Source organism: Schistocerca nitens, chromosome 2 (genome assembly GCF_023898315.1).
Source record: "Schistocerca nitens isolate TAMUIC-IGC-003100 chromosome 2, iqSchNite1.1, whole genome shotgun sequence".
Classification (NCBI taxonomy): Eukaryota; Metazoa; Arthropoda; class Insecta; order Orthoptera; family Acrididae; genus Schistocerca; species Schistocerca nitens.
This window is the reverse complement of record NC_064615.1, coordinates 684,010,132-684,022,507: the sequence shown is the minus strand read 5'-3', so window position 1 is coordinate 684,022,507 and position 12,376 is coordinate 684,010,132. Positions and strand designations below refer to the sequence as shown.

At 44.1% G+C, this 12,376-nt stretch overlaps 1 protein-coding gene across 1 annotated transcript in view; it reads right to left on the bottom strand.

Annotated features, from left to right (window-relative positions):
• LOC126235248 (glutamate receptor ionotropic, kainate 2-like) overlaps nucleotides 1-12,376 on the bottom strand; it is a 309,725-nt gene that overhangs the window by 39,005 nt on the left and 258,344 nt on the right. The window contains exons 13-14 of the mRNA XM_049943979.1: nucleotides 11,603-11,740; nucleotides 3,803-4,001 (exon numbers count right to left, since the gene is read on the bottom strand). Of these exons, the coding sequence (XP_049799936.1) occupies nucleotides 3,803-4,001; nucleotides 11,603-11,740 (337 nt within the window). The remainder of the gene's footprint in view (nucleotides 1-3,802; nucleotides 4,002-11,602; nucleotides 11,741-12,376) is intronic.

The window sequence follows — 12,376 nt, the reverse complement described above, 5'->3', positions numbered from 1 at the left end:
AGTTGCAGATATTTACATTAACCACATAGAAAATAAATTTTCCAGATCAGGTAGTTCACTTGAAAATAAAATAACATACTACAAAAGGTATGTGGATGATACTACACTCCTGGAAATTGAAATAAGAACACCGTGAATTCATTGTCCCAGGAAGGGGAAACTTTATTGACACATTCCTGGGGTCAGATACATCACATGATCACACTGACAGAACCACAGGCACATAGACACAGGCAACAGAGCATGCACAATGTCGGCACTAGTACAGTGTATATCTACCTTTCGCAGCAATGCAGGCTGCTATTCTCCCATGGAGACGATCGTAGAGATGCTGGATGTAGTCCTGTGGAATGGCTTGCCATGCCATTTCCACCTGGCGCCTCAGTTGGACCAGCGTTCGTGCTGGACGTGCAGACCGCGTGAGACGACGCTTCATCCAGTCCCAAACATGCTCAATGGGGGACAGATCCGGAGATCTTGCTGGCCAGAGTAGTTGACTTACACCTTCTAGAGCACGTTGGGTGGCACGGGATACATGCGGACGTGCATTGTCCTGTTGGAACAGCAAGTTCCCTTGCCGGTCTAGGAATGGTAGAACGATGGGTTCGATGACGGTTTGGATGTACCGTGCACTATTCAGTGTCCCCTCGACGATCACCAGTGGTGTACGGCCAGTGTAGGAGATCGCTCCCCACACCATGATGCCGGGTGTTGGCCCTGTGTGCCTCGGTCGTATGCAGTCCTGATTGTGGCGCTCACCTGCACGGCGCCAAACACGCATACGACCATCATTGGCACCAAGACAGAAGCGACTCTCATCGCTGAAGACGACACGTCTCCATTCGTCCCTCCATTCACGCCTGTCGCGACACCACTGGAGGCGGGCTGCACGATGTTGGGGCGTGAGCGGAAGACGGCCTAACGGTGTGCGGGACCGTAGCCCAGCTTCATGGAGACGGTTGCGAATGGTCCTCGCCGATACCCCAGGAGCAACAGTGTCCCTAATTTGCTGGGAAGTGGCGGTGCGGTCCCCTACGGCACTGCGTAGGATCCTACGGTCTTGGCGTGCATCCGTGCGTCGCTGCGGTCCGGTCCCAGGTCGACGGGCACGTGCACCTTCCGCCGACCACTGGCGACAACATCGATGTACTGTGGAGACCTCACGCCCCACGTGTTGAGCAATTCGGCGGTACGTCCACCCGGCCTCCCGCATGCCCACTATACGCCCTCGCTCAAAGTCCGTCAACTGCACATACGGTTCACGTCCACGCTGTCGCGGCATGCTACCAGTGTTAAAGACTGCGATGGAGCTCCGTATGCCACGGCAAACTGGCTGACACTGACGGCGGCGGTGCACAAATGCTGCGCAGCTAGCGCCATTCGACGGCCAACACCGCGGTTCCTGGTGTGTCCGCTGTGCCGTGCGTGTGATCATTGCTTGTACAGCCCTCTCGCAGTGTCCGGAGCAAGTATGGTGGGTCTGACACACCGGTGTCAATGTGTTCTTTTTTCCATTTCCAGGAGTGTATTATCTTGTACAATGGTACAACTGAGGAAATTGAGAAACTTGCTAAAGGCCTCAGCAGCATGCACAACAACATCGAATTCACTGTAGAACGTCACATAGATAAAGGCATCAATTTTCTTGACCTTACACTATCTAATGTAAACAACAAACATGCCTTCCAGATTTACAGAAAACCTACCAATAGTGACATTGTCATTAACAACTCCTCATGTCATCCAGCACAACACAAAATTGGCATTCTTCAGATCCACACTTAATTGTATACATAAAATCCCACTCAGACCCCATAATGAACAAAAAGAATTTAACATTGTAAAAGAAATTGCATGGAGAAATGGATACAACCCAGATGTAATTGATAAACTTAACAAAATCAAAAAGGAACACTGTACACCTACTAGATCAGATTCACAAGAAGGTAAAAACACATTCGCCTGCATACTAATTATAGGTAAAAATTCATACCAAATTGCCATCCTCTTTCAGAAAACTGGTATTCAAATTTCTTTCAGCATTAACTACAAGCTACAACAGCACATCATCCACAACAGTAAGACAAACAACCAATGCCACCACAAATCAGGTATTTAAAAACTTTTATGTGACAATTGCCCACAGTTCTACATAGGCCAAACTGGACGGAGTTTCACTATAAGATACTGTGAGCATATGAATGTCTTCTGGCTAAATAGTTTTGCTAACTCCACCTTTGCAATGCACCTAAAAGACCATGGTCACTCAGCCACAGCTCTTACAGGGAACTACAAATACTACACACTGTGAACAGAGGAAAGAAAATGAATCTGCTTGAAGAGCTAGAATATATATCCACAGCTCTAACTCACCAGACCTTGTTCTCAACGAACAAGTGGAGCTTGCAAATAAATCTTATTTTCACATATTTCATGAAATATTCAAAAATGAAACTAATTATCCTTTGATATAATAACAAAGTAATATTCTATGGAAATTCGATGTAGCAGTCATACAACAGTCCAAGTGTCATTATCATAATTTGTAATAGTCATACTGTAAACACAAGCTGTAACTGTCATTATATAATGTGTAATAGCTTTCAAAATTTCATGTGTGTGACATTATCGCACCTCCTAGATCTAAGTTCGCTACCAACAGAGTGGCTCAAAACAGTTCTCGCTGTCATTTTTCATGTGAATCAAAAATTTTGTAATGTGTATCAAGAAATGTCGCAGTCTGTAATAGCTTTTTTAAATTTCTATATATGCAACACCCTTGCACATCCTGTGGCTAAGTTCTTTGACCATAACATACAAGTTTCTGTATGAGCAACATCTTTACATCTGCTACATCTAAGTTCTTTGACTACAGCCCACATGTCTGTATGTAAACATAGTGTATTTCACAAGTGCACATCATAATAGTGGAATATGAAGCTATACTTGGTAAAACTGAAATATTGACTTGAAAATGACAATAAGTGTGTAACTAAGTGGCACAACTATCACCACAGCATAACTATAATAATGGTGCCTCATCTTTATGCAAGTACAGATATATTTTCGTCAAATGCTGATTTACCACTTACAATTGTCCCACTTGTACCTGTGGAGTCACCAGCAAATAATTTTTTTGTATTTATACAGTGATCTCCAACAGTATAAACATGTGCATGAATTAAGAAACACCTGAGGATGGGCGCAAGCCCGAAACCGGTCGTGTGACAAATAAATAACATTTTATTGTGACTGGTAGTGGATATTTTTCTACGTATAAACTTGATCCATACGTTGTGGGCTCTACAACTGTTTACGCATTACTAGTCTCGTTGTTACTAGCGACGCAAATCTGACGGTATTTTGTCACACAGAAATGCCAGATAGATGAGCGAATTCACGTTTTCACGTTAAAAATTTATCAACTGGTGTAATACCCATTGTTTTTCACTTGTGTGAGGTGATGGCACATGTAACCAAGCGCATTCATCACAGCACTGGCAGGAAACAAAATTTATTTCGTACACCAGTTCTGTTTTACGTATTATATTAGGTTTTTAAGAACATTTTATGGATATATCAGAAGGAGTTTTACGAACACCGTTTGCCTCCGCTCCCCTTCTTCTAGCCCGCGAACTTTTATACGTCTCCCTGCGTCACCTGAGGGTGAACCCCCAACGTCCGCTTGAGAAGCTATGGGCCATATGAAAGTGGTTTTATACAAAGCATGTTTTTTTTTCTTTTCTTTTCTTTTTTTTTTTTTTTTTTTTTTACACACACATCATTGTACTTACGCCCTTACCTTGAAGAAGCCAGCGGTGGAACCCGAACCGTAGAGGCCGTACTTGATCTTGCTCTGCTTGGCCAGGTCGTTGACGCTGTTGATGGAAGACTCCATCCTGCTGCTGGTGAGGAACGCCGCCAGGTTAGCCGTGTAGGAGGCGAGCATGATCAGCTTAAAGAAGGCCCACATGCCCGCCATAATCCGCGTCGATACGGCTCTGCCAGCGAGAACAGCACATTCATAGGCTGATAGCGTAAAAATTATGCAGAAGCAAGGTTCTGAGCATGCTGCTCCCATAAATTGATTCAACAGCGTGTCTAAAAATGATACTGACAAAAACTACGATGTAATTGAAAGTTTTTTTTAAATAGCGTCCCTTGAATGTCTACAAGATAACCCCAACAAAGTAACAGAGCACTAAAAAGACACAGAAACCAGTAGCCGCTAGATCAGAGCTCTCTCCCACCTTCATCACTGGGCATTGTGGCAATCAGTAGGGGTACACAAGAAGCAATAGAAGCTAGAACGTAACTCGTCTATTCGTCGGGAAAAGTACAAAATGCAGGCTTGAAAGACAACCCACTTTTATATTAATGTTAATAGAAAACTGAAAAGTGTACGAACTGTGTGTTCCCAAAAATGTAATACTTATACACTGAAGAGCCAAAGAAACTGGTACGCCTGCCTTATATCGTGTAGGGCTCCCGCGAGCACGCAGAAGTGCCGCAACACGACGTCGCATGGACACGACTATCTGAAGTGGTGTTGTAGGGAACTGACATCATGAATCCTGCAGGGCTGTCCATAAATCCGTAAGACTACGACAGGGTGGAGATCTTTCTTGAACAGCACGTTGCAAGACGTCCCAGATACGCTGAATAATGAACTCTGTAGCAATTCTGGACATGTGGGGTGTCGCTTTGTCCTGCTGTAATTGCCCAAGTCCGTCGGAATGCACAATGTACATGAATGGATGCAAGTGATCAGACATGATGTTTACGTACGTGTCACCTGTCAGAGTCGTATCTAGACGTATCACGGGTCTCATATCACTCCAACTTCACACACCCAACACCGTTACAGAACCTCCATCAGCTTTAACAGTCCCCTCCTGATATACAGTGTCCATCAATTCATGAGGTTGTCTCCATATCCGTACACGTCCATCCGCTCGATAGAATTTGAAACGAGACTCGTCCGACGTGACGACATGTTTCCAGTCATCAAAATCCCAATGTCGGTGTTGACGGCCCCAGGCGAGGCGTAAAGCTTTGTGTCGTTTAGTCATCAAGGGTACACGAGTGGATCATCAACTCCGAAAGGCCCTATCGATGATGCTTCGTTGAATGGTTCGCACGCTGACACTTGTTGCTGGCCCAGCATCGAAATCTGCAGCAGTTTGCGGAAAGGCTGCACTTCTGTCACGTTGAACGATTCTCTTCAGTCATCGTTCATACCGTTCTTGCGGAATCTTTTTGCGGCCGCAGCGATGTCGGAGATTTGATGTTTTGCCCGATTCCTGGTATTCAAGGTACACTCGTGAAATGGTCGTACGGGAAAAACCCCATTTCATCGCTACCTCGGAGATGCTGTGTCCCATCGCTCGTGCGCCGACTATAACACCACGTTTAAACTCACTTAAATTTTGATAACCTGCCATTGTAGCAGCAGTAACCGATCTAACAACGGCGCCAGACACTTGTTGTCTTATATAGGCGTTGCTGACAGCAGCGCCGTATTCTGCCTGTTTACATATCTCAGTATTTGAATATGCATGCCTATGCCAGTTTCTTTGGCACTTCAGTTTATATCGATTACAGCATGTAACGGGTTATGCGTAGTATAGGACAAACATTTTAACACGAGGCATGTGTTCTGACAATGAATACCTGCCTCCCAACCACATTCTTCAAATATACCGGTGAGTTTATGTAAGCGACGATCGATACGATCCTGTAGCGTCTTTGGATGAAATTTCTAGTCACGTATTGATTCGACGTCATTTTAAAGCATCTGTATACAACGTTAAGAAAAATATCCTAGTTAATGTATGATGAATCAACAATATTTTCCAAAACAGCCTTAGATCAGGAACGCATCGCTATAAAGCTATGACCATAATACGACATCGAATCAGCGACGAACATGGAGAAGTCTGCCCGCAAGCGGAAGTGTTCGGTTGTGTCTCGCAGTGCAGTTTTGTGCTGTAAAACAAGATCAAAGAGCGCCGTTTAACGGCGTTGTCACAGCGTATATGCAACGTAGCGAGACTCCGGGGTACGGGTATGTTAGCACCGATACGTAGGTAAGAATTACTGTGGCATTCGTTCTTTCCGACGTGTGTGCGGTAGAGACGGAAGCGTGAACTATGGATATGTTATTACCACATGCTTTCAGAAAGGGCCTTTTCTTGTCTACCGAATGACAAACCCCGGTAGACATCCATCGAAGGATAAAGAATTTATATGTGGCTGCATATTTGTCGAAAACCACCGTTTTGGAATGGTGCGCCAAGTTCCATGCAGGTCGCGATTCGACTCGAGAAGCCAGTCGATCTGGGAGGCCAGCCACACGGAAGTTACCCCGGTTCAAGTGGGAGACAGCCGACCACCCGCCCTATAGCTCTGATCTCTCCCCATGCGATTATCACGTCTTCCGTCCCTTGAAAAAGGCTTTGAAGGGTCGACGATTCTTCTCGAATGAGGATGTGCAGCAGGTAGTTATGGACTTCTTCACTCAGCAGGACACGGTGTTTTATCAAACGGCTGTCTTTCAAACTGGGTGGTTGCGACACTTGTGAGGAGCGACAGTTGTGAGGAGCGACATTTGTGAGGAGACCCGGCCGAACAGGTAGTGGGAGGTCTACAGGGACACCAAACAGGTAGCGCACCGCAGTTCAGGACTGCATCGTCACATCACTGCAGTCACACAGGAGTGCAAAACGATCGCTGCAGCGCATCAGGCAAAAAGTATGGGATCTACACAAGATCCGACTGATGCTGCAGGAATATTTCTGCAAGAACATCATTTGCTAATGAGTGACAGGAGCAAATTTTTACTTGCAGATGACGACAGAGGACCAAAAGATAGGACATTGGTGTTCGCAAGCGAAAGGGGAAAATCCTGTTTAACAGACTGCAATTCGTTCTTTGTCGATGGTACGTTCAAAAGCTCCAGCAAGCAGTTTGGTCAGTTATTTATTGTTCATGCCGATATTTCTAGTTCTGACACAAACACAGTTCCAACCGTGTACGACTTGCTACCCAGTAAAAAGCGAGAAACGTACGATCGATTTATCACAGCTGTTAAGAGCAACGTACTTGGACGGAATCCTATAGCTATCATGATGGATTTTGAAGCAGCAATCATCCAATCAGTAACACGTTTGTTTCCTGATGCAAAGATTAATGGCTGCAACTACAATTTTAATCAGTGCTTCTGGAGGCAAGTGCAGAATTGCGGCCTTGTTGCTGCCTACAAGGAAAACGAAGAAACTCATTTTCGCATAAGATTGTGTTCCGCTTTGGCTCACATTCCCCTGGACATGTTAGATGATGGGTGACTATGCATTCAGGAGAGCACGCCAGATAATGAAAAACTGCAGGATTTTTACGACTATTTTGTTGAACAATGGCTGGATAATGAACACATGCCAAGAGATATATGGAACTGCGCAGGAAGGCGTCACCGCACCAACAATGTTTCAGAAGGATGGAATCGGAGGATGAATACATTAATTTCGAAGGTTCATCCAAATTTATACTCCTTAGTAAAAATTCTAAGAGAAGACGCAGAATATCATGAGCATCAATTTGACCTACTAGTTTTAAAACTAGGTGGGAAAAGAAGAAAGAAGTCCACAATTAAGACAGATGAGATAGTTTCTAAGACCCTTAAAATACTCCAAGTCGACGGCAATATAAAATCATTTCTTAGTTGCATGGCCTTTGAACAGAAATTACAATGAAAAGGAAATGGCTGAAGCTACAGCAACACTTGTAAATATTGGAAAGGGGTTCAGTTCACGCCGATAGTCCTATTGTAAAAATTGTAAATAAATAATCAAACTGTAAGTATTGTAAATAAATATAATGCGGGACGAAGAAAGACTACCTCCTCGTAGTGTTCCCTGGAAACGACACAAAGTCGGCTAAATGTCTCTTGCAAATTGTAAAAGATTCACTAATGAAGTCTGAAAAGTCATAGCTTTTCTAACAATGACAATCAGCATTTTTGTGTAGAGAATTTTAGAAACAATGTCTGTTTGAGTGGACGATGAATACATCTTGTTTCAATACATAAATTGCATTTCTTAACGCTAATTGCTAGCAGGACTCACATTAGATCTCAGTACACTTCCCTGCACGGTACGAGAAAATTGAGGTTTATTTCGAAATAATTAAAGAAAAAGTTTCTACCGAGAACCAAATTCTTTAGTTGGCTCCTCTTAGTATATGATAAAAGGTTGCCGCTCCTATTATATCAAATTTTGCGTGAGGTGTTGAAAGATGGAAAACATTTTCGGTTTCTATAGTTTCTGTAAAATACATCGTTAAGTATGAGGTTGAGCGAAAACTATGCCCTATGTAAGATTAATCAGAACAAAAATTCCAATGAAAAAGGTCTTAGCCATAACTATGCTGAAACTAATGGTTGACATGATATCGTGGGGGCAAAATCAGCTCCGATTTCTAACTTCACTAAGGCTACTCTTCCTTGCCCAAAAAAATTCTGAAATAATGTAACCTGGCTGCACTGGAGGAGTGAGAATGTCCCTCGGCAGCTGCCCGGGACGGCACAAGCCGAGCGCTCAGTCACACTAAGCAGCAGGAGGTAGTGGTCGACCAGGTAGTGGCGCAGCATTTGCGACACACCCTGTGCCGGTCCCTCAGCATCCCGGGTTTCTCACAAGTGTCGCCACATTCCAGTTTCTCACAAGTTTCGCTTCTCACAAGTGTCTACAACTCCGACCTGGTGCGTCGGCAGGATGACTCCCTCACTGCGCACGCCGATTTTGCCTAACAGGCACATCGATTCTGGGCTGTACGGCCTTCGAACGGAAACTTCTTGATCCACTGTTTTACTGAGCTGCTGCTGTATTATGCTGCAATGGTGGCGGCGAGAATATTGAGAGATTTTGCAGTAAAAAAGATTTGATTTGAAAAAAAAAATGTTTTAAAGTTACTTTGCTTTTTCTTTTTCGCCTTCGTAGTAGTTCACACTTCGTGATCTACTTTAGTGTTAGAATAAACGTCCATCCATTGTCTCTACAGATTAGCAAAAATTAGAACATGTAGCCATTAGGTTTCATTATTAACAGCATTGCACCTTAGAGTGCCACTTGTGACCTATCTTGCTGCACTGCTTTTTCTGCAGCACAGCTTGTTAGCTTAACAAGTTGGTGGAATTACGGTACCTTTTAGCGTAGTTAATTTAACAGCCAAACTTCACCCAGTAAATATCACAGAAAATCGGCGTTTATCGATAAGGATTTAAAGTTTGCTCTGTTTTGACTGTTCGGCTGATACTATTATGTACAGCTAACTTGATTAGTAACTGCGCTGTTTAGTATACCAGATATTACATGGAACAAGTTAGCTCACATTCACGTCGCTTATTGGCTGTCGTTTTATGGCCGTAGCTCCACAACAAAGGAGTTATGTGGAAAATTTTGCTCGAGTCTACGTTCCCTGCGCTCCTCTAACTATATTATATCATCGTGTTTCTCCAACCTCGGTAGTGATACCTGTGTAATATCTGTGGACGTATGACTGAAAGTTTTCAAATTGCACCGCCAGATACACAAAAATGGAAGTCAAGAGTACAAGAAATGTCTTTACAGTGTGATTCAGCACAGAAATATTTGGACAAATGCTCTTTCACTGACTGGAATGTTGCAGGGAAACAGTCCTATTGTACTGTAGGTGAACAGGACGGATAGCTTTAAATAATAACGCCTGAATATAAAATTTGTAACGAGGTTGATTCGCCTTATAAATTTCCAACTTACGGAGTAGTGAATTTATAGCATAGACGGTCTGAGTGATGTCCTCTGGAAAATGGAATGACACACAATGCGCTGTTTTATTGGCGATTACGTGCTTCTCATATGTCACAGCAGCAGCCCCTGGAATAAAGTACTCAGCGAAACACAAAAAAGGACTGTTTTTTTGAAAGGTCGTAATTGTCTGCCATTACGGCGCAAACATTTCAAATTTGTCTCAAATGTGCCTACAGCTTTCCTCTGTAATGGTGCAAAAACGTGACGCCCTGTGATATCACTATCGGTCTCGGCAGCTCTTCAAACAGCAACGTGTCCACACATATGAAAAGAAAAGCGAGAGCTCAGATGGTCATGTGAGGTGTAAAATGTGTTAAGGATATCAGATTGACACCACATTTCACGACAGTTCTGACAAACGCCACCGTGGACGCGTCACACGATGGGAAGATCGTCACACATTTCACGCCTTCTTCTGACGCCTCTGCGATGGAGTCCAGAACGCGACATCCAGCGTTGAAATCAGGCGGTTTTCTTATGGGTGGCCGAAAACATTTCAGTTCAGACCCACCGCCACTCAGAATCGACACGGAAAGGGCTGGGAGGGGGGGGGGGCATAAAGGGTATCAGTTGGACTGTCCCATTTCTTAGGGTGTTGATTCCCTCATGTTTGGCGGTCGAAAACGGCAGTAGAGGAAGGAGCCACCTGGAACCGTTGGAAACCATTCGACTTAATTTGACCGTGATCCAAAGCAGGAACAGCTGCATATGCTGTTTCAGCCCTCTTGCTTGGCGCCCTCCTGTGGCGTGATCACGCCGGGGTAGGACACTGACACATGAGTGACGCAATCGGAAAAAGGTCGCTCAAAGACTTCCCCCCCCCCCCCCCCCGCCCCCTCCCGGGGTCGCGTCGGCAACATCCTGCCTTCCTTCGTTGAGCACTTTAAAATAGTCCTGTATAGAGAGAAACTTCGACGAAAGTTACAGGTGGCTGCAGGCAGGCAACCTCTTGTCATAAGAGCAACAGCAGGTGAGAATAATCTGGAAGCCTGTATTGTATGATCGACTTAGTGGTAGAACACCGAATGTGTTGGTTTTGGTTCCTATAGGATAAAACAAAGTTGTCTGCAAAAGATCAGAAGAGCGACTGCTGCATCTGGAGATTTAAGAAAATGGTTCAAATGGCTCTGAGCACAATGGGACTTAACATCTGAGGTCATCAGTCCCCTAGAACTTAGAACTACTTAAACATGACCAACCTAAGGACATCACACACATCCATTCCCGAAGCAGGATTCGAACCTGCGACCATAGCAGTCTCGCGGTTCCGGACTGAAGCGCCTAGAACCGCTTGGCCACCGCGGCCGGCGGAGATTTTAGAACTCGAGGCACTGTGCTTCCTACAATTACGGCTACTATTGCTCTGCTGGCCGGCTCATTTGCCTGGCGTGTCGTATACTGAGCACATCTGGGATACGGGTTATCATTAACCATGTCGCCATGGCTCTCCAGCATCTTTTGTTGGCGGTTAATAGACTCGTATACAAACCACACGGAGACACATCAGCATATCCAGCTCATCATTGATTTCAGGGCATGACGTCTGGAGATTCTGATTGGAGCACGTGAGGCTTCGTCAGTAAAACTACATTCTCAAGGTCAGAGTTCATATTCAGCTGTATATTCATAATCATTGACGTACTCTCATGTTCATAATATGTCTTCTCACGTACTTGTAGCCTTCTATGTCTTCAATCTTCCGAGAGATTTTGTATTTTTTCGAATTTTTTGTAACACAGTAGTGAGTAAACACTCACTTGGGCATCTCCTCACCGCCACCTCCCAGAAGCGCGCTGCCGGTGAACCACAGGATGTTGGACATGCTGAACTGGTTCTCCAGCTCGTTGCAGTTGGGATCGCGAGGATTTGCCTTCTGCCACTCCATTGGCGCCGCCCTGAAACACCAAGCAACACGTCATATATACATATATAGCCGTACCAGAAACCAGCACCACAACAAGTGCGAGTCAAATGACAACTATAACTTTTGGTGTTTTCTTCCTCATATTCAGTTAACCTTCTCTCCAGATACACATTTGTTCGATAGTCTATTAAAACAGTATTGAGCGAAAAATATCTACTAATAACTTTACGTTCAAACGTGCCTCACCACCAAAAGATTCTCAGGTAACGTATTAAGTTATTAGTACGTAGGGGGCAACAATATATAAGAGTTGTTTTAACTTTCGATTGACTTATATATAACTGAAAGATAATCTATTAAAATGCTCTAAGCCACTTGGCGAAACAAACTAGAGATTAATACGTTTCTCCCTCCTGTTACGTCTCTATACTATAAATCATAGACTATTAGCTTTTCAGTAATCTCGATTAACTAGAGTGTGTTTTGGAAAAACAAAATCTTAATGGATTCACCACTAAATCATGGTTCTTGGATAGTTAAATTGTATACTTACTTTGATAACTTGTTTTGATGGCAACAGAGACTATGCACACACCGGTAACTAGCCAAAACTGTTCTGTTATACACATATTGCTAACCAGGCAAACCGATGCTATTATAAACCTAG